General features: G+C 40.7%; 2 protein-coding genes across 7 annotated transcripts in view; both read left to right on the top strand.

The window, feature by feature from the left end:
- celsr1a (cadherin EGF LAG seven-pass G-type receptor 1a) overlaps positions 1 to 12,066 on the top strand; it is an 85,069-nt gene extending 73,003 nt beyond the window's left edge. For 2 of the 3 annotated variants that reach the window (XM_044021208.1, XM_044021211.1), the window contains 11 exons: positions 3,934 to 4,108; positions 4,846 to 4,958; positions 5,177 to 5,256; positions 5,366 to 5,492; positions 5,674 to 5,799; positions 6,023 to 6,159; positions 8,711 to 8,811; positions 8,910 to 9,053; positions 9,561 to 9,824; positions 9,911 to 10,292; positions 10,437 to 12,066. In XM_044021208.1, the coding sequence (XP_043877143.1) occupies positions 3,934 to 4,108; positions 4,846 to 4,958; positions 5,177 to 5,256; positions 5,366 to 5,492; positions 5,674 to 5,799; positions 6,023 to 6,159; positions 8,711 to 8,811; positions 8,910 to 9,053; positions 9,561 to 9,824; positions 9,911 to 10,292; positions 10,437 to 10,461 (1,674 nt within the window). In that variant the 3' untranslated portion in view covers positions 10,462 to 12,066. The remainder of the gene's footprint in view (positions 1 to 3,933; positions 4,109 to 4,845; positions 4,959 to 5,176; positions 5,257 to 5,365; positions 5,493 to 5,673; positions 5,800 to 6,022; positions 6,160 to 8,710; positions 8,812 to 8,909; positions 9,054 to 9,560; positions 9,825 to 9,910; positions 10,293 to 10,436) is intronic. The other variant, XM_044021210.1, reaches the window with a different exon arrangement.
- Positions 12,067 to 19,736: 7,670 nt separating this feature from the next.
- Positions 19,737 to 23,150, top strand: part of gramd4a (GRAM domain containing 4a) — a 37,441-nt gene continuing 34,027 nt past the window's right edge. For all 4 annotated transcript variants that reach the window (XM_044021484.1, XM_044021486.1, XM_044021485.1 and 1 more), the window contains exon 1: positions 19,737 to 19,971. In XM_044021484.1, the coding sequence (XP_043877419.1) occupies positions 19,943 to 19,971 (29 nt within the window). In that variant the 5' untranslated portion in view covers positions 19,737 to 19,942. The remainder of the gene's footprint in view (positions 19,972 to 23,150) is intronic.

A 23,150-nucleotide genomic window follows, 5' to 3' on the forward strand; every position in this document is an offset into this window, starting at 1 on the left:
GTGCTTTTGTCAAGCTTGTACTTGTAAGTTGTTGTGGCGGCAGAAGGTGGACGTTTGAAATACTATCTGTACATCGATTATAGCTGTCTGATTTTAACACTTTAGTAAACACGACTTGTTGAAACTGGCTGAAAAAATGCTGGAGGATACAGCCACCATAAAAAGGGCGAAAGAAAAACAAGAAAACAAAGTTACAGGAAATATGATTTGGGAAATTCTGACACAGCATTCGCACTTAATAATAAAGTTAAAGATACAATTAGAATACCATATTTGGAAATGCCGGCTGAGCATTCCCAATTAATAACAATCATCAAAATAAAATGACTAAATACTAACACTAACACTACATTATTTTACTATTACCATCTCAAATTTCACTAGATTTTAAATCATTTATTAAGTGTCTTTTATTTATCGATCAGGCTATTTTAAAAGTCTTTCAAAACTGTTAGTTGTATTACAGTGTTATCAGTGTTTGCAGTTAGCCACTCTTCAACGTCTCTGGCACTGTGGTTCCACTGGTTCAGTGTCACTGGTTGTTGTTTTTATCCGATCTCTGAAAGCTTAGAGTACTTACAGTACTACAGTAGATTTGGTCCAGACTGCAAACACACATGTGATGCAGACGCACACCAGTTATTATTGTCATTACTCGTTCAGCATGGTCGAACTCTGGTGTTTGCTGCCAGGCATCCTGCAGTAATTTGCATGCCCTGCGGCAGCCATCTCACCATGTGTTGACAGGGATTTTGCCAGGCTCAATGGGCCATGGCTTACCTGTGACTACTGCCTTTATCTGACGGAATATGTGTTTTGATGCTCAGCTAATGACGGCACTCGTTAGGAATGCGCTGGTTGCCAAAGCGCTCTGTAAACCTGATACAACCAGTTTATTTTAGTCGAGAGTCGAGTCGTTATCGTAACCGTCACTGTCGACCTCCCTCATTAAAGCAATGCTGCGTTACGGTCGCAGGACGCAAAGTTATTGTAACAAACACACCATGATGTCGGTGGATTTTTGGCTCACTCAGACATTATACAGTGATTTGACAGGGAACGTTCTGCGTGAGACATTTTGCAGCGTTCTTACACTAAATTGCAGCTAATGACAGAGGTTCAAGTGCAGAGTAGGAATGAAACAGATCGCACGTTAGAAACCTTGGTTGAAATTGAATGTATTACCCAAGTACAATGTACAATAGCTACAATAATCTACAGGCCAAACTTTACTATGCTAAAGAAGCGGATTGATGTTCTCTCCGGTACACGAAGGCCACCGTAGTTTCCTGAGGAGCTTGACAAAAGGTAGAGGTGAGTTGAGGAGTCCTCCCTTTGTGAAAAACACAGTCTCACCATTAGCTATTTGTCACTATTTCTTATACACGGAGCCTTTAAGAGTCTGACTATTGAGCTTTTTACCATAATGTATATTTAAAATAGGTTGGAACAGCCATAGACTTAGACGTGCACATACAAAGTATCACAAGGTGTGGGAATTCTTTGAAGTCTGCTGACACAGACATTTGGACACACACACACACACACACACACACACACACACACACACACACACCTGTGGGCCAGTAGTGGAGACATGCTGGGACTGGTGCCTGTCTCCAGACGCAGACCTTGCGGTGGTGGTACACCTTGGCAAAGTTTTCCCAAAACGACACAGAAAACAACATTAATCTTTGACTTGACGGCTAAGCATGCTTTTTCATTATTATTATTAATGTCATGAGGTTTGGAAAGCTGAGATTCTCTACAGTTCCTGGGAGGGACACCATGCCAGCTTTAACCAGCATACAAAAACAAGCACTTGAGTTCTCAAAAGTAAACTGACACTGACATGGATGCAACATTTGCTTGTCATTCACCTCAAGTCATCAGATTTGATTTCGGTGGTTGGCTTAATTTGGTGATTTTTTAATAGGACGTGCAAAGTTAGGCTGTGTGATGTATAACAAGAAGACACTGGTCAGACTAAGTCAAACAAAAAAAAAACCTGACTATGTGAAACTCAGCAGTGGTGTGTCATCACCCTAACTTTCACACCCTGAATGTGTCAGCTATGACTAGTATGACTAAACTGGATATCACCAGATCAACTCATCCAACTTTCAGTCCTTAACACTGATACTAATAACGGGTAATAATTTCCAACTCAGATGGACAAAATCTGGTGGGGCAAAATGTCAACTTGGTGATATATCGCCACCCTTCCTCGTGCAATACGATAATCAATACACCGAGGCAAATATGGATTATAATTACCAAATGAAGGTCATTTAAAGTAGACAGTCCCTGCCAGTTTCATTCCCCAGGGGTCACTACTTTCTGTCTCCTTGTGGCGGCGCTGCTCAAATGAATGAGGGAAACTTGTGTGGAAGTTACCCTGCCGAAGAAGAGAAAGCTACGTGAAGAGGTGCCTGCAGAGTCGTGATAATATTGGTATCATGGACCGTGTTTCGCGTATCGTAGGAAATAGGAAAGCCCTATTTAAGGCTGATAACAACAATATTTGGTCAATAAAAACGGACGTTGTCCTCCAGTTGCAAAACAAACTCCTGCTGTAAAGCCTTGGAAGCATGTGGAGGTTTAGTAAAGTGACATCGTGTTCAGAATCAGAAAAGAGCTGAAACCAGCAATTAAGACCATGAACTCCTCAGGAAAGGTTTACCGACCTTAATCAGTCATGTGAATTTGGCTAATTTTTCATTGACTTCCTTTCAAGCTGAGTTGCCCCCTATTGGCCAACTTCTGCTTCTGTCACACTACACACTTGAACGTCCGTCTTCAAACGGGAAGACTATGTTCCTTTTTATAAAACCAGACAGTCTATAATTACAACAAACAAGCAGGTGTCCTCTGCTTTACAGCAACACTTAGACTTTTATTCGTCTGTACCAACCCCCCAAATGACGAGCAACAGAGTCAGATTCAGATCAAATTTATGTGTTCCGTCAGTTGTTGGGAGTCTTGTGGGAGTCGTTTCTTCTTTCTTGTACAAACGTCGTGACTCACAGTGTTTTGACTGGGTCGATGGGGGGGGACTTAACGCGCTGACTAACCACAGGCTGCCTTTTCTGCACGTGTGTACGTTTGTGTTAAACGCTGTTAAGTGCACAAGCCAAGTCTTCAGGGAGGTGTAAAAAAGAGAAAGAGAAGACTTTAGAACTGTGGTTAACTTTTTCAAGTCTGTGTGTGCAATGTGCATGTAACCCCTCGATCTAGTGATTAGGTGTGTGTGTGTGTGTGTCAGAACTGTGGAATGCTGTCAGTGTGTGCCCAGGGACATCTGCAGGAAGATTTATGACCCTGTCAAAGTAGTCTCTCTCTCCCTCTCCCTCTCTCTCTCCCTCTGATCTCCACAGCATTACTATTTTACAATATATGAGCTGCTGGTACAATCCCTGACATACTGCATTCCTCCCGTACAGCAACAGGGCAATGTAAAGCGGGAGGACATATAGGAATGTGGGGGAATTGTTACTTCATGAAAGAATTTTCAGATACGAAACGTTTAAAGCAGGAAAACGAATCCCTGTTGATTACTTTTCCCTATGGTCTGTAAAACAAAGACGTCTCACTCATGCTTTTCCTTGGGTGACATTTTCAAAGAGCTTGTTTTCTGCTTCACAGCCCAATATTATTGTTGTATATAGATGATATAAACAGAATAATTGAAGGCAAACATCTAAATATGCATAATATGGAAAAACTGAAGAGATCATTTGGTTAATTTTGGTTTGCCCTATTACATGCTGAATTTGACACATGAGGGATCAGGGTATTACCACTTCTATGTACATCTTTAGCATACATGAAAATGAAATGTGTGCATAAAGTACACGATGCTGATTTTTTTCAGCTGCTTATCTGACTTCCATCATTACGTAGACTCACACTTAGACGTGTCTGTCCCTGCAGTTTGTGTGCACGGTGATTGCCATCCTCCTCCATTACTTCTACATGTGCACCTTTGCCTGGATGTTTGTGGAGGGGCTGCACATCTACCGCATGCTGACTGAGCTGCGCAACATCAACCACGGTCACATGAGGTTCTACTACGCCATGGGCTGGGGCATCCCGGCGATCATCACTGGTGAGGAACACACACACACACACACAGAGACGTGCTCAGAAACGGGCCAGTGAAAGATGACAGATTGTCACGAGAGTTTCATGCTGTGACTTGTCTCCTCTTCTCTGTAATCTGCGTGGGAAAATTATTGGACTAGAGATGGATGGAAAAATAAAGAAGGGGGGGACAGATATATACAGCTTTGATGTGAAAATCCACAACCTTTTACATAATGACAAAAGTGACATGAACTGAAAGTTTGCACTGACAGTTGATTTGGTTTTCCTTCCTTAATATGCAGCTTTAAATTTCAGTGGTCTCGTATATCTAGTTTTGTTTTTCTTAAGGCCTGTCAGTCAAATCACAACAAATTGTACCTTTGTAACATTTTCCGACTGACGTGATGAATGAAATGCTTTGCGATGCACTGACATGCTGTGGCAGTATTGGTTACAAGCAGAGCTCAGTTGATTTGAATTTGGATTGAGAAATAGTGTGAAGACAAGGTCAAGTTAAAGTGACACAGATCCTACAAATAATAGTTAGACAAAAGTGACAGTGGGGGAAAAATGGAAAATGTCCAGGATTTGTCACGCCTTGTTATTTCACGCTGGTAACAGTTTCTGTGAAGACTGTTTGGGTGTCTCCTCACTTTGTGGCACACCCTTAAAAATGTACGAGGAGACGAGAGTAAAACAGAAGGCTTAAAAGAAGTATAATGTGTGTGTGTGTGTGTGTATTTCTGTGTGTGTGTGTAGGTCTGGCAGTTGGTCTAGACCCTCAAGGATATGGGAACCCGGATTTCTGTTGGCTGTCGGTCCACGACACACTCATCTGGAGCTTCGCAGGACCCATCTTTGTTGTTGTCCTGGTATGTGCATGAATAAATATACGTAGAAAAAGTCTGTGTGTCACACAAACAGCTGTGTCTTCAAATATTTGCAGCTAAAACACAGTCAAAGAGCATCAGTGGGCCGTGTGTACGGTGACTTGTAAGGCCATGTATTTCACGACATATGCAGTAGTAATATTAAAATCAAAGTTTAACTCTCTTCTTCTTCTATCTTTCTTCCGACCGTGTCTTTGCAGGTGAACATCGTGATCTTCATCCTTGCTGCGAAGGCTTCCTGTGGCCGCAGGCAGAAGGCGATGGAGAAGTCAGGAGCCATGTAAGCACCAATGCATTATAAAAGAGTGGCAGAACGTATGTTGCATTATCATACGTGTATGTCAGGATTCTCAGGGTATCTCATCACCTGCATGCATTTCACCCTGCAGTTCTGCTCTTCGAATGGCCTTCCTGCTCCTGCTACTCATCAGCGCCACCTGGCTGCTCGGCCTAATGGCCGTCAACAGCAACGTGATGACCTTCCACTACCTGTTTGCCGTCTTCAGCTGTCTGCAGGTGATTATGACAAACCTGTATGGGAATGATGAAGGAACATAATATTATTCCTAATTATTCATTATTTTCTGTCAGTCGTTTTTGACTCGGAAAACCAAAGGTGTAACTTAGGAACACAAACTGAGGGAAGGATCTGCTCACAGATTTCTCTCACAACAAATTTCTTTTGATTTCGTCACAGGGAGTCTTCATCTTCTTCTTCCACGTGGTCTTTAACAAAGAGGTACGGAAAAACCTCAAGAACGTCTTCACAGGAAAGAAGAACGTACCGGATGAGTCCAGCACCACAAGGGCATCTTTACTCACAGTGAGTGGAAAAAACACACAAAAATTACTGTATATGTCCACACAAGCACATTACACAACACTGTCACTTGCATTTGATTGCAATATATCCTAAATTGTTTATTAGTCACATAAGGAATGAACTGTTACAATACTAATTGAAGGTTGTGATGTTGGTATACATAATATGTATTATGTAACCTGGTCAAAAGAACATGCTCAAACTCCCAAACCTCCGTTCACAGCGCTCGCTCAACTGCAACAACACGTACGCAGAGGACGGCCCGCTGTATCGCTCGGGCATCGGAGAGTCCACCGTCTCCCTGGACAGCACGCTCAGGTCAGCTAAGAGCCGCAGCAGCTACCTGGCTTACACACTCAGGTACAACACGCTCACTGACTGCATGGCTGCTTTTACTACACTGCTGCATGAATGTATGAAGTGTGCGTGTCTGTCAGCACTGGGGGTGTTTCGGTCTCTTGTATTTCCGCTGGTGCATCAAATGTCTCACACATACTAACACAAGCCTCAAGCTCTCAGTCTAGAAAGTCTACACACACACACACACACACACACACACACATTATACAGTCACATCCTGTCCTGTTGTCTTAAGCTGTGGGTTAAGTGGAGTTATTTTAAAGGCATAACTGTCTCTGCTTCCATACTCTCTTTCATTTGTTTTGCATGAGATGACGCTGAGCTTGATGCATGGCCTTGTTGCAAAACGCCACACACACATACTGACTCTTCCAGGTGATCAGGAAAGAAAACAACACCAGACCTGATTCATTCACACCATACAGCCGTACTGTTACATTGTTGGGTGTTGAATGTCTTGACATATTAAAGGTCCAGTGTGTAACATTTATAATCCTCTATTTGTTACAGTCACTCAGTCTAATTCTTACACACTGGACCTTTTATACTTTGCTCATGTTAAGTTTCTCCTGATTTCAATCATGAGGCTAATATTTGAGAGATTATACCTCACCCAGTCCTTTGTACTCCTTGGAATACACTTAAAGGGCCAGTACGACTCGTAAAATGTTCATTCTCACTTTGCCAAAAAGTGATTGCAGCTCACATCTTGTGACTTTATGTTTTTATTTTGAGGGTAACATCTTGCAGGAGTGACTAAATTGGGTGTAGTTTTAGCAATATGCTATCACTGTAGATGAGTACTGTGTCAATCGCTCTATTTTAGCATTTTATTGTACACCACTGTAGTTTATTAGACTGCAGATATTACAAAGTGTGAACTTGCAGCAGTTCTCCATCTAAAATATGAATTTTGCATGAATAAAAGTAGCGTGCGTTCCAAAACAAAAATAACACATCACAGCATTTTTAAAGTAGTATTGGCCACTGCCTTGTATGAAGTATTTGAGGTGAAACATGTGAAATAACCAGTCAGATACCGCATGTAGCTTTTTAGATGTGGTTTGTCCTTATCCAGGGTTGCCACGGGTCCTTGAAATCCTTGAAAAAAATCCATGAAAAGACATGGGTCATTGAAAGTGCTTGTTGTGCAGGAAGTTGATATTTAGGTAAATGTCTCCCTTGTTTGTCGAGGAAATTGGTCCTGGAAAGTCCTTGAAAGGTTTTCTAATTTGATGTCAACCAAGGTGTGAGGACCCTGATTATCTTTTAATTCATATTAAGTGTTTTTTTTGTTCATACTAGGGATGCATGATATTACTTAATGACTAAGACAGTAGGCTGAGTAACTATTTATTGCCGATATAATGAGTGTTTACCAAAGGTTTAATAGAGTTTAGTAAAAGTGTCCTTTTTTTTTTACTTTCTTCATGAGCATTAAATACTTGAGCAACAGGATATGAAATGTTGACATTCTGAGGCAAAGCCCTCGCAGGATAAAGAGCTTTTCATCTTAGGCCGCGATCACCTGTGTTTTCACACTATCACAGTCGTGTTTTCATTGCAGTGGAGTGTTGTTACATGTACCTGGCGTTTTAAAGCGTTTTATAGAATCTGACTGTGCGCCTGGACTCGTAAAGCTGTCATCTCAGTAATGCGAACCGACCCTAGGGTCAGTGAGAGCAGAAACGCTCGCGGCGAGCAGCGCGGCGTGCTGCCTTTTTGCGAGGCAGACGCAGAGACGTAAAGCGAGGCAAACTGGGGGAGAAGTGGAAGAGATGGGCGTGTACGTGTTGGCAGTTGGAGAAGCTAATGCAGCATATACCTGTGGCTCTTCCCTGTGGCTGTTGGCATATTTTCAGCTGCTTTTAAAAAACGCTATGCCATCAGACGAGTCAGAGTCTCCAGTAGCGTTTTCCACCCTCCAGCTAATATCTCAATCCAACCCAGAATCTGAAAGAGGAGAGGAACGTCAGCCAGATGTTTTGTAATTCCTTAATTACAAAATAAGTAATTACTTAAAATATAAATGACTCATAATTACATTGAAACACATGATGTTTTGTTTGTCATCGATGATCACGCTGTCAGTTAAAACACACTTAAAAGACCAGGTGCCTCAAACTTAAATGACTATTTCAAAATAAAAGTGTGTCCTTTGATATGGGCCAATCTGTCGTTCACAGCAGAAACGATTACGTAAATAAACCATACAGAAACGACTTGATATTAAGTAGCGGACCACATGGAATTGAGTGGAGGGCTGCATGTGGCCCACGGGCCGCGAGTTTTACACCTCTGCCCTAAGCCATGTCAAATAAATGAGCTGAATTTTTATTTTGAAATTTACTTAAGATTTATGTGTACATGTTTTAAGTAAGTTATGTTTAGGTTTTATGTCTTATCGTACAGATGTTGTCTCAAAACCTCAAGTTGGGACTTGAATTAATTTCCAACGACGCTGTACTTCCCCTCTCCTCCCCCACATCCTTCCTACCTCTCTGTCCTTATTTCCTTTCCTCCATTGCCGTTTCTGTCTGCATCCATGAAGGGAGGAGGCTGGTCAGAAGCCCAGCGTCTCCTCGGGAACGGCGAAAGGACGCACCGACTTGGACGGACCTCTTTTCCACAGAAATGGCACCAAAGGAGACGGTGAGTTCATGAACGGCTTTCACGTGTTAGTTTTAGCGTTAGGTAGAAGTTTCTCCACTCACTTCCGTTTTTGTTTTTTTGTTTTTTGCACCCATCAGACTCAGACTCAGACAGTGAGCTGTCTGTGGATGAGCACAGCTCCTCCTACGCCTCCTCCCACTCCTCGGACAGCGAGGACGACGACATTGATATCAAGCCGAAGTGGAACAATGAGCGGCAGCCTGTTCACAGCACACCGAAAGGTACTCGGTCAAGTCAAGCACCACATCTTTTTCCTTTAAATGCTACATTATACGTTTTTAGATAAACATTTGCGTACATAACTATGATATTAAATAAAATAATAAGTAGAGAAAGTATTTAAAAGTGGCTTTATTTTGTGTTTTTATTCTGCGTAATCGGGTATGTTACTTTCATTTTATTAATTTGACTTTTATTTTATTTAAAATCTTTTTTTTTTTAAATAACACAGCTGTATTTTCACTTATTCGTTGTTATTTTGTTCACTTATAAGTTTAAGTTTGTTGTTATGAAGCCATTTAGTCGTGTATTACTTCTTGTTGTGTAGCTAAATTCAGTAGTGGTTAAAATGATGAATGAAGTGATTAACCGCTATATAAACAGTTATAAAATAGCAAAATAAGGAAATCTGCAATGGTTTGGAGCGAGGCAAAAACAAATAGACAAACACCATTTTCAAATTCAAATGTCTTATTGCTTGTTTCAAATATCTCTGGTCTCCCCATCAGTGGATTCATTCCCTAATCACATGAAGCCGTACTGGCCGACAGAAGCCACCACGGCCAGCGACAGCGAGGATCCCGGTGGAGCGGAGAGGCTGCGGGTGGAGACCAAGGTCAATGTGGAGCTGCACCCGGAAAACAAGCTGAACCATGTCGGAGAAAGAGAGCGGGACACGCTGCCGGAGAGACAGACGCCGAGTAACGTGAAAGACGCAGCGTCCCCTACCCATGCCAACAGCAACAGCAACCATCAACCAGAGCAGAGAAAAGGTACACGGGACAGACCGGATTGTCTTGAAGTGAACGCATGAATGTGTATGTCTTTGATTCACTCTGATCCCACTTGTCCACCTCAGGCATCTTAAAGAACAAGATCAGTTACCCGCCGCCGCTGACCGACAAGAACATGAAGAACCGCCTACGCGAGAAGCTGAGCGACTACAACTCCCCGACCATCACCACGCCGCCGCCCAACAACAACAACACCTCGTCCTCGCCGCCCCTGTCCTCCGTCAACATCATGACGCCCTCTTCCCGGCCGCCGTCGCTCGCGTCCAACGACGGCGGCGGTCGCCAAGGCAACCACGAGAACAGCACCCTCATCAAGCCGCCGGTCGCCACGCGGCCACAGATTCCCGCCGGCCCCCCGCCAGCGGGCATTTACCGGGAAGCAAACGGGAGCGTGGCCATGCACTTGAAGTCAGGGACGGTCAATGGAGGCAACGAGTCTGACTCAGAGTAAGTGCTTCTTCTCAGAGAGATTGTTTGCGATGTTTCTGGCAACAATATCAATAATGAATGAATAAATGATGCTTTAAAATCTATTAGCCAGCATCATACCTGGTTTCACCTTTCCCCTCTTTCCATTTCTTCCTCTCACAGTGGCAGCAACGAGACTTCGATCTGACCCGTGAGGAAAACTCTCGTCAAAGAAGGAGCGAGCGGAAAATTGGCAGAGGAGAGCCAAGAGCAGAGGGAATAATACAGCGAGAGAAGAAAGCAGATGGAGGAGAATCATGAAGACAGAAAAACAAGTTTGGGAAAAGAACATTTTTCCCTCGCACCTGATCTGTCTTTCCATCCCTCCTCTCATGTTCCCTCTCTCTGGAGAGCAGTATTAATTGCAGACTTAAAAAAAAGAAGAAGAAAAAAGGCTGCGCGGGACAAGAAATGAAGCAGAGCAAATGGAAAGATGTGACAAATAATAAAGGGAATAAAGTGTTGAACTGAATCATGAGATGATGAAAGGAAAATGGAATGGAGCCGCAAGTGCCAAAGCCACTTAAGTTCAACAGGGGGATGCCGAGCCAGACGACGGAAGAACGCCGCCCCAGAATGCATTGCAAGCCGTGACATAGTTGTTGTTGAGGGATCATCATGATGTTGCTGCGGTTAGGATATTATACACTTCACTTCTCTCCTGTGGTAAAAAAAAGAATAGAAAAGACGGACACATGAACGACGCGTGTTGGTACAGTCTCATTTGTAGTCCTAAAGGATCAGCAAAGCAAAGACACAAGCTGTTCTCACTGACATCGAACTCGGTCACACCAAACGGCTCCATCATACGCCAAGTGCCGTTTCCTGCATTTTTGTTTTTGTAACTCATATAAAACAAGGGCTTCTTCCCCCGGCCTCCTCTCCGTTCAGTGCATTTAGAGTGTAATTAACATGTAGATATTGTTTAATGTGAAGAAGAAATGATCTATTTTGTATTTCAGCTGTAGCGCGGACACGGTTCTACACTAACAATCGCTTTCCTGTGTTTTGCGTCGGGAAGGTTTTCTTATTTGTCACCCGATTGGCCGGTTTAATCGACTGAGAACAATAAATCAAACACACACTTACACAGATTTTGTTTTAGCCCCTGAAATGGGAAATCAGGTGACGTAACACACACACACTCTAGACTACAGACACTCACATTATGACACAGGTGAGACTGTTTATGTTTGTGTTTTCTGTTGAAAACTCAGCTTTTTTTTCTTTTTTTTTTAGTTTGAGCACTATGAAACTGAAGCCTTCTTTTCCAGTGTCCGTCCTGCCTGTTTGTATTCCTGGTTACCAAAGTCAAAGAACACGGTAAATGTGCAGAAAAGGGTTTGAGTAAGTTCACTTTGTCAAAGTAAAAAAACAAAACATGAAATATAAGCACAAAATTAGCTGATTATTTCAAGTTTTACCAATATAATGTCTTTTTTTGTTACGGAATTCCTGAATCTGAATTGAAAGTGAATTTTACGCCAACTCTAATGCACTTTGCAGCTTATTTAAGGCAACTTAAAATTTGGTTTACCGCTCACTGAAAGCCTTAGCACCACACAAACTGTATATTCTTAGTGGGGTTTTTACCCTGACGCAGTCAAATGTCTTTTTGTTGTTTTATTGATGATCTGAGACACTGGAAATGTTTTGTAACATAATGTATATTTATTTTTTATGGTTTTCAGACACTGGAAAGAAAAGATGAATGTGACTGTAAAATTAAAGATGACATGATGACTTTTTAAAACTGTGTTGTAAACTTTCATTTCATGGAAGGATGCTGCGAGCTGAAACTTGTGGAACGTTAGATTGTGTCAAACTTGTTGAAATCCAACAAGTGATGAAGAACATGTGATGTCATTGTGAGTTTTTTTAGAGCAGGTAATCACATGTGGGTGCATTTTAAAAGAGTGGTATTTTTTTTACACCAACAGATTCTACTTCTGGATTTAGCAATAGCAAATATCAATGTTCAAACAGTTTTCCGTGCTTGTCTCATGGTGTTCTTGTGCTTATTCTGGCTGGTTTGATTTGGCCAGAGTAAAAGAACACAATTGGAAAGAGGTGATGTTGCACACCGATCCCAAATCTCTAGTGTTTCCATCAACCTATGATGACGGCAGTGCCAAGAGACAATGACGTGCCCAAAGTACAATAAAATACAATAGTATTATTCATCATTACAGTGTGACTTCTTCCCAAAGTCTTCCCAAAATCTCACATTTTGCAGTTTTCAGCATCTGAGTTCTCCACATATTTAGTGTTGGTGTCCATAGATGATGGACTGTCTGCATCCTGTGTGTTCACAGGCTGCTCTCACTTAAATCTGGTCAAATCACACCCACTTCAGGTGTGTGTGTGTTTCTTTAGTATTTGGTGATAATGTAAATGTTTTCAACGTCGCTGCCTGAGTTTCATCCTGAGGAGCAGTGTTTGCTCTGGACATGCCCATACAAGGTCATGTGTGGAGAGAACAGAACAGCACAGCACAGCATGTCTGCCTCAGTGTCATACTCGTGTAAATCATGTCAGTGCCATGATGGAAGACTGTGTGCAAGTTTAAGGAATGAGCAATTAAGGTACAATGATACACGTTTGAAAAATCAGTGCTTAATCAAATTCAAATGCTCACTTGAACTCACTGAAAGCAAATCCAGTTCATCCACACTTCTGAAGCCTGGATGACAGAGGACCGATAATGTTGGTGCTACCTGTTTTTAAAAGATTTACACCGTAGTCTTTATTTTACAGATTCCCTAAATCTTACTCAAACAAACCTCAGAAGCTGCAGCCAAGTTTTCCTATGCACAAAACTCTCTTCCCCACATTATTTATATATATATATATACAGTATATATATATTTTATTTTATCCCCCACAGCTCAACTCAAGACAAGACTTGGCAATATATTAATGGCATTCCGAAGTATGCCTCTGACTTTCATATACTGTATGTCCACAGGAATGTGTCTTCAGCCATATGTGCCAGATGAGGGGAGATGAACTTACTGTAGGTGGCTGTAAATCAAAGAGACAAGCAGAGAGGTACGAGGCCATGAACGCATCTTTTTTTTCTTTCTTTTTTTTGAGATAGGAGACGTAATGTTAGATTAAGTGTTGGAACGCCACCTGTGCCAAGTCTGTCACAGAGTACACGTACACACGCACACACACACAGCAGAGGCAAGTAAATGACTGTAAGCAGGTTGGAGTGAAAGGTTAGATGAGAGAGTCAGGTTTCAGAAGCCTATACTGAATGATGAGTTGTTATGGCGACTGAAGGCACTCAAGTCTCCCTTAAAGGCGACACAAGGTGCAAATATGGAAGGTGCTGGAACAGAAGTGGACTGTCAGAAATGATGACAGGGTTGCAACACGTGACACTGAGTGAGTCCCATCATTCCAGCTCAGTTCGAACAGCTGCTCTCGGATGAAACCCGAGGAGTCGAGCAGGAACCGGTAACTCGTCGTCTCGGGGCTCTGTCAGACCGACCGTCTGTCCTCCTCACTCCTTATCTCTGCTCCATCACAGGCGGCCAAGGCTGAATAATTTACTCGTGAGAGCCACAGTTGGCATTTTACAGCACGGCGAGGCACGCGTGAGGTGAGAGGATGACTGGTACAACTGTGCCATCTACTGGTCGACGATGTGAGGACAATGTGCATTTTCAAACCAAGAAACAAGACATTTTCTGCAGCAGGTGAGGATGTTGGTCAGACCTGTCCTTCATACACCTCACAGTGCCTAAAAAAGTGCCCAGTAGTAGCATTTTAAATTAAAAGTAAAATGTAAAGTAAATGTGTTTGTCATCTCAGGTGCATCTTAAAGTGCATAAAATGTCTTTGAAATAAGATAAACATGTGTCATATACGAGCCACAAGTGCCTTTAATACTGTAGAATACAAATCAGACCTATTGTAGGGATGTGTGTAGGAATCTTTGAGGGACAGTGGAAAGTGTTTCTCTAGTTATTTCTTCAGTTATTTATTTATTCAGTTACAGGCTGGGCCACCAAGAAGTTGGTTGTGGTCCGCATGTGGCCCGAGGGCCGCCATTTGAGTAGACTGGATGTAGAGCCTGGTCCCTGTAGGTTAATGTTGATAGGTTTAGTGCAGGCATCTGCAACCTCTACCTTTACATCATGTATAAAGTTTTAGATATAGATATACTATATATATATCTATATGAAAAAAACATAGTTTGTTGCATTTATGAAATCTAAAAAGTAGAAAAAGAAAACTGTTTTCACATTTCATTACTGTTTTTACCTCTTTGAAATAAATATTTTTTAAATTATTTTTTATGCGTGACAGAAAACCTTCTGGCATAATCATGTGGATCCAAAGAGGGACAGGACTCTTAATGTGGACGTCTTCATGTACCAATGACTTCATTTAAGTGCTGGACAAGTTTGTCGGGTTCTGGGACCTTTTCAATATCACATTTGACATATAGACGTAGGATGTGACGCATATTTTAGTGGCCGAAAATATTAAACCACTTTCATTTATAAGAAAAGAGTGTTCACATCATTTTTTCAAGAGCCACAGTTTGCAGACCCCTAGTTAAGTGAATGAAAATGTAGATAAAACCTACCACTGACTTACCTTTAATCTAAACTAACCCACTCGTAGGGGGGCGGGACCTCATTCCCAGAATGTAAACAGTGTCCGCCATCTTTGCTAACAGTTACGCTAACAGGAGGAAGTGTCACTGGTGGGCACGTAACAAAGAAAAGAATGGAAATATTTCTCAACTCAGGGGAAACTGAGGTTGGGAAGCACAATCTTTCAAAATATACTACCCCTATTCTACTAATACAAAGCTAAATGCAAATAATCATCAAGTGCACACCTAGAGTGTGTGCGTACGTTAACAGGACCAAGTGTCACTGGTGGGTACGTGACAAAAAAAAGAATGAAGATATTTATTTTCAAAAATACTACCCCTATTCTAGTAATGCGAAGCTAAATGCAAATCAGTGAAGTATTCCTTCAAGGTTTAATGGGCACATTTTGACATGTTTACCAGGAAAATACACAGGTGTTAATGCTCACACTGACGAGGGCTCTGTTCAGTTCATGTGATAAATTTAAGGAAGCTAAATTGAACTTAATCACACACACCTGTGCTGTGAGTGACCTGACATAATGGCTGCTTGGATTCTTCATCACCTTTGTCGTCATCACATGTCTTGCATATTTAATATTTTCATTAAAAAAGACTCCAATATGCGAATGTAAGTATTTAATCTATTCAAACGTCAGCCTCGCCATTCGTCCGTCCTCCTTTTCGTTCCCTGTTTTACGACTCTGAACACCCTGCAAGTTGCATAAGAAGTGGAAAATGGCTGGTTTGGGATTAAGAGGTTTATTTCAGGGTTTCTAAATTAGCACAGAGGGAGGATTTGGTAAATCTTGACAGCAAAACCGTTGCTAGAAGACAAGTGAAGAGGATCACAGGCCAGAAATTTGTTTGTTTTTTTTCTTCTTTTTTATGTGTGTGTGTGTGGATCTGGTTGAGGTTTAGGGTTAGAATGGATGGATGGAACATAATATTGGACATAATATTATCTTTACAATGTGTCCTCACTAAGATATAAAAACAAGTTTGTGTGTGTGTGTTATATTTGTTGTGCTTTAAGACATTTTCTGGCACGAACACTGACCTTGTCTGGACCCTTAGGACCAAAACCTAGTCCAAATGAGACAGAGCCTCATTTCTGAGGAACTGTTTTAAGTTTAGGGCTAAGTTTTGAATTGTGGTTAAGGTTAGGGTCCAGCATTTTGTTGTGATGGTTAAGTTTAGGGTTAGGGGATAGGGAATGCATTATGTCTATGTGTGTGTTTGTTCTTGTATTTGTGCTTTGTGAAGACCAGCAATCTTATAACCATACAAAGTGAGGACATTTCGGCAAAGTGAGGTCATTTTGGCTGGTCCTTACTTTTTTGGGTGATTAAGACCTGGTTTTAGGGATATGGTTAGAATTGGATTTAGGTTATGTTAGGCCCTTAGTTGTAAAAGTTAAGGTTAGTGTAAGGGGTTATGATATGCATTATATCTATGAGGGTCCTCACTATGAACAAAGTGCATGTGTTTGTGTTTGCACACCTGGTATTCCTTATGTTGTAGTAGTATGCAATATATACAAAAATGTTAACTGTCATTGAAACACAACACATTTTATAACCTTTTAACGTTGATATTGTGAGGAAATGTGTTTATTATCCACCGATAATGTCACAAAAGGAGCAGTTGTATGTGTAGCAAACCACTCTGTTTTTGGTCTCCACCACCAACAGCTGAGTAAAATAACTGCAGCTCCGCAGGTGGTGAGCTCCATTTTCACAAGCATTACAAAGAGTTGTAAAGAGAACAAAGACAAAGCTTTGTAGAGCTGTCAGAATTTTTTGAATTCATCACAACAAACAACTACATCCAGACAATAGCACTCATTAGTTCAGTGCCACATATGAATGTATTGGTTACAGATAGTTTAATAATGTCAACTAGAAAAATAAAATAAACAGTAAGTTTATGTGTAAGTCTTCAGTGGTGCAGGGCTTTAACAGTGGATGTAATACTTAAGCCAAGTGTTGCCCTGAATGCAGCCTACATTAAATACATATTGAATAAATATTGTTGTTAGTCATGCTTTGCTCTTTACAGTTTTCTTGCTGATTTTCATATCACCATTTCAGTGACATTTGCACAGGAACCTTTTCTACAAATGTATGTGTGGGCTACAGAACGTACACATGGTTCTTTCTCGCTCTCTCTTGTTGCAGCCGACATTTGCCTACACAAATTGGAGGTTAATACAAACTGCCCTCATGTTTCTTTGCCTTCATTTGCAGATAAAGCGACAGAGACATGGAAACTCTTAAAACGGTATGGTAGAGCTATGAATTTATTCTGTCGGTTTCACTTTTGCAATGCAGAGAGCAGCTTGGTTTAAGGCAGCAGTAGCATAATAACCTAAATACAATAATAACTCCAAATGTTTCCTTTTGAAGTGCAATTTCAACAATCTTATGGCTTAATTTACCATTTGCTGTTTACTATGTGTGCAGTGCATTACAAGCTACAGTACAGCTCACAGTGGATCTACCAAGGCACAAAACATTTAGTCACAGGCATATGGAACAGAAAAATATAGTATATAACATTATTTCTAATCATAATGTGAAATTTTCACTAAGTCATCCTGTGGGCTGTATGTTTGACACACCTGGTTTAAACCATTGATTGTTTTTGTGTAGGCTGACACTAGGGTTATGTTGCTTTCGTGAGGAGGTGAGGTCAACGAGGCCACTGCCCTTCTGAAGACACTGATCCTCATTGATGTTCTGATAGGAGACATCGAAAAGACATGTGATTACCTCCCTGTAATCTATGGTCTCGTCTCAGGAGTCAGGGGTCAGTCTACTCCTTTTTCTCCATCAAACCCTCCTGTTTTTGTCTCATTCACAGTGTAAGTGCGTCTACACAAGGGCCACTTCATCACGACTGCTGAAGTCGTGTGTGACATACTGACAAATCGATGATGCAAAGGTCAGTGATTTAGAAGCTTGTGTATTTTAAATTTAGACAGCAACACATTAGGTTTAAAGTGGTCAAACAAGATGACACATCTCTGTATTCATTTGGATTACTGTAAATCATGTCTGCTTAATCCAGGTGGAATCAGTATTTTTTACACCAGATATATAATTCTTGGAAATGTGACAAATGTAATTAATGGTGCTGCATTGTATAGTTTCAGTGTTGGTGTTGTGTCCACCATTGTACTGTAGGTGCACTCTAGCTGAAACAGTAGCAACAGGGAGAATGGTGAACATTATTTGACTGGCTAGTCCCAGTGCAGGATTTGCATGTGATTTTATTGACTGGCGCTCCCATTTCTCAGCTTCTGCCACACACAGTGCGAGCAAAAGTGAGGCAACGGACCCAAAATGCACCTCAGTAGTTCCTCATGCCTCCCCATTCAGTGTCAATTTCACTCGACAACCAACACGGCATACGACACTGCACAATTCTATTCTGTTTCACAATCCATAATATCCTTAAAACTTTTCCAAATGCATTAACTAGAGCAGCGGTTCTCAAATGTTTTATACCAAGTACCACCTGAGAAAATATTGAGCTCTCAGAGTAAAACCATTATCGCCAACGTTAAAATACAGTGTTGTAAAAAGGTCGAGCAAAGTCAGCTATGGACATTTCACAGGAAGCAGATTTATTCCTAGTAAGATAATTTGCTCTCATCATCCTCCTCTTCCTCACATATAAAGTGAGATTCTGGGTCCCCATAGACATTTTTTGTGGACATATTTGCAGACAAAATTTAGCAAGTTTATGTATTTTTTGGATACATTTTCATATTTTCCCTTCAAGTCTTTAATACACCGTGGAAACTAAATGGGCAATCTGTGTCCTTTTTAATGCCATTGACTCCCATTAAAAATGTGTTTTTTGAATACACTGCCATTCCAATTTGATTTCTATCTTTATTTATTTTCTTATTCCTTGATGTTGAAATCCCTTCAAAATTTTAGGTGCAGTAATTTATTTACAGTCTGACTTTGCGAAGTGGCCTACAAAATTTTATGGGCCACTTCACCCTAAAAATATACAATTTCCAGAGATAAATGTGTTATTTGATTATCAGACAGTGGATCTGCGATACATGTCTCATTCCCACAACAACAGAGGAAGTTGGGATTGAAAGAAATAAAACTGACACCAAAGTGACTGCCTTCAAAGAAAATAAAAGCCCTGCTCTTCACTGAGTTTCCGTCAATTACAACACGTTTTATGAGTTAAAAAAAGAAAAACCGGGTCAACTTTAATCCAACTCTGTAATAGAATGTGAATCAAACAAACACAGCAGCATAATTGTTTTAAGTTTACTCTTCATTTGACCAAGTGGGGAACAAAATGGGTTAAACAGCTATTTAAGTCCCTTGAAACGTCCTTGAGAATCTCTTAAACGCCCCTGTCAATTACAGTCACTCTGGCATAATATTACTCAATTAAAACCATTAATTGAGTATAAATCCAGCAATAGAACATAATATGGCCACTGTTTGCCTTCCTGTTGTGTTTATTTACGGTGTACATGACTGCGACTGGCCACAGGGCGGTGGTAGGGAGAGCGCCATCTTGTGTTGTTGTTGTTTCCTGCCTGTGGAATCGTCATTCTCGTCTCCCGTGGACGGTTAACGGCTCCTTTAAGAGAGGGAAGACTGACGAAACTTCCTCGGCCCTGCTCCTCCGTCTGCTCTGCTCCTTCAAATCAACAAGCGACGAAGAAGCGAAGGGGAGAGGCTCCCTTCTCCAGCCGACTCGCTCTCTTTATTTCTCTCCTGGGAGGAGGAGGGGGGACGCAACTGGTATTTTTTTTTTACCTCCCCCTTTTTGTTTCTCCCCCCCCACCCCCCTGTCAGGCGGTTAGTGCTCAGCGGGAGACGACATTTAGAAGAGGAGAAACGAGCGGATAATGTAGGAATGGATGCACCAAGTGAGCGGTTTTCGCCTTGACACTGGCGCTAATGTGGACGTGGTCCAGAGCAGCAGGTGTACTGAAGGTTAAAACGGACCAAAGCCAATCTCAGTGTTCATGAAACTTTGCTACGATTTACGTGCTGGGTAAGAACACGCATTTTTTTCCTTCCCCCTCTCTGTGTTGTATTTCAAATGTGCACAGTTTTGTGAGAAAAAAGGGTGTAGTTTTATGTAATACCGCGGTGCTTTCACGGTCGTTCAAAATGCGGGTGTTTTTTTTTTTTGAATTTCATGTCGCGTCTTGTTATGTTTCAGATAAATATAATGTCCCACCATCTTGTTTGGGTTTGGCATTGGGCGATATAAACGGTTTTCTAATTGCGATTCACGATATATTTCCGTATAATTGTAATCAAAAACCCTGTAATATTATATATTTTTGGATTGATAAACGAAAATGAAGGCAGAGCCTCGTGTCTGTAATCTACCTTGATTTGTGCTATTTTTCAGAAAGCTCTTACATAAAAGCAACTCAAATTATATATTTATTTCACTAAATATATCCTAAAACAATGTTACAATATGTTGCAATGTTACTGTCCTGACAAAGAAATGATACATTAACATGATAGTCACAATAAAAATTACATTACTGAAAAGTTACTTAGAAAGTTAAGTCGCTTACCAGAATTTCACATGATTTCTTTATCAAATTACCACTTTCCAGATAATCAACTTATTGTGAGTGCTTTTTATTAGACATAATATGCATATTAGCCCCACTTGATGTTCTGTTAACTTAATTTTCTCAAAGACAAATTTCTAACATGTGAGCGTCAATGAACAAAGTCTATACTCAACAATTATAGTTAAGCCTAGCTAACTTCACTCACTGTCAGTGTTGAATGAATATCGCACAATATGGTGTCGATGCTGTTATTATTTTGCTTTCAATTAAATCCATTTCAAGTCATTCTACATATAAGTTTAGCATATTTGGTTTGTATTTGATTGTGGTTTGGTTCAGGTTTGTAAGATAAAGACCTGAAATCTAAAAACGTAATCTGCCCTGAGTGCGTTGTAGATATTAGAGGATAGGTAAGAGATATTATAACTTGTTTTATTTCTGGTAAAAGTATCATTATGTACCTGAAAGTGCATAATTAACCTCTTGTGGTGTGTTCATGAACAGACCGACCTTTGACCTTTTGAGTTTAGAGATTACATTCTGTCAAATGAAAATAATTTCTCCATTAGACCTTTCTCTGTGATTAGAAAACTAAAGTTAAATGAGGTTGTTGTTGTTATTAGTAATTATTGTAATATGTTAAAGATACATTTTTACTGTACATGCTGTTTAGGAAACCATGTAATATTGTTCTTTGTGTAATATTTCAACTTATGTCAACACATAAACATTTTGATGGATCCTTTCTAATATGGCTAGTGAAGAATATTATAGTGGCATATTTATTGTTCTTGGATTGCTGCCCAACCCTGTTCTCTATTCATATTCAGTCTGAAAGTAGTGTCCTGTCCTGAACTGATACTGCTGTGCTCATCACGCGCAGTTCAAATTTGATTACTCTTTGACCTGAGTCACCTGTGTCCAAACAGAGGGACAGACCTAATTGACCAGTTGTTGAAAAACATTGATTGATTGGTAACCTTGTTTATATAACTGCATGGTGAAATAATAGCAGCACAACAGGATGGAGGCTGCATGGCTGGCAGGGAGTGTGAGGACAGCGTTGGTGGATGACAACAACAAAGTGTTTTTCTTGCTTCGGTGTTTTCTGGTGCATTTAGAAATCACTTGATTCATATGATTTTCCTTCAAACTCATGACCGTTTATGTCTGAGCTCATGGTGACTTCAAATCCACCATTTTATTGCAGCAAAATGTCACACACTGCGGTCATTTAATGTCAAAAACAAAGCACAACAGTGGGTCCTAAATAACTGACTTTTATTTTTGTTCAGCCAACACGTTGCCCAGAAGGTTGCATATGTGAGATAAAAGCCAGTGTTTTCTTCTCCTTCCTAATATTTCTGTCTTTATTACGCTCTTTTACAAATGTGTTATATTTTGCAATTAATCTTGAACATGTTTCTTTTAGCTTTAGAGAGTTGTTTCGCCTCTGACTACAAATAGAACACGATTTGGCTAATAGGTCTAATTAAGGTCCTTCAAATGTGTGCTCTCCTCCCTTCCTGCTGCTCTTTCCCCAGGGTTGACATCAAATGAGAAGAAGCAGTTTGATAAAAACGTTTATCATAACAATGTTCAAAAGTTGCTTGTATTTGGCACAATTCAGTTTAGGCCAAGTTGCACTCACAGCTCCCTCTTTTGGACTACCTGATAAATACTCCACACATTCGGAAGCACATTTAGGCTGTATGTTTAAAACTTGACTGGGATTTTAGGGGTCGAAAAAAAGTCACAAACTTTTTGCTATTATATTTTATTATTGAAATGTTATTATTGCCCAGCTCTAAATCTAGGTAGTAAGTGCTGTTTTTGTTTAGAGCAGCAGAAAATATTTCAAATCTTCTATAAATCCATATTTTTGTAGTGGAATTAATGCATTTAGTTTTGTTTATTGTGTGCATAGGCTACTCACATTATCACTGCAGTCAAATCGTCATCGCAATACACAACAACCAGCAACATTGTCACTTTTCAAAAGTTGTCTTATCATGTAGCCCTTATGGTGGTGGTAGTATGGTAGTGAACCAAAGAAAAGTAACCGCAAGTGAAAGTAAGAGTGATGCGAGTGAGATGTTTGTTCTTTCTCTGATTTCCTTAAAAAACCTGATGAGACTAACTCCAGATGAGAGATAAGAGCATCTGTCTGTCTGTTCTGAGCTGTATTTCTGCCGCAACCAGTAACGATGATTATGAAGGCAGGGTGGCCTTGTGTGCTGTTTAATGCGGCACTTTGTAAAAGTGAAAGCGCCCGTAAAAGGAAACAAGGGTTCAGTGTGAACAGTGGCATTTCCTCTGAACAAGTACTGTCGAACCTTCACATACTGTGAAATCAAAACCGGACTACCTAACGTCCCAGAAAAAGTGTTCTACGTGTCAAACAGTATGTCCTTGTTTTAGTGCATCTTCTGCGCCCTTGTTTTCATGCATGGCTGAAATGTGATGATTTAACAAAGAGCCCATACAATTTGATGTGTCTGTACCATGTCTGTGTCCTCGCTGAGATGGGAATAATAAACATGGGTGATGAGTGTGTAGCTGTATAACTGCAAACATGTAGGTCTGTAGACAGCCATTCAGTATACAAGTCAAAAAAAGGACACAGAGATGATAA

The sequence above is a fragment of the Solea senegalensis genome, linkage group LG3, assembly GCF_019176455.1.
Source record: "Solea senegalensis isolate Sse05_10M linkage group LG3, IFAPA_SoseM_1, whole genome shotgun sequence".
In the NCBI taxonomy this organism is placed as follows: Eukaryota; Metazoa; Chordata; class Actinopteri; order Pleuronectiformes; family Soleidae; genus Solea; species Solea senegalensis.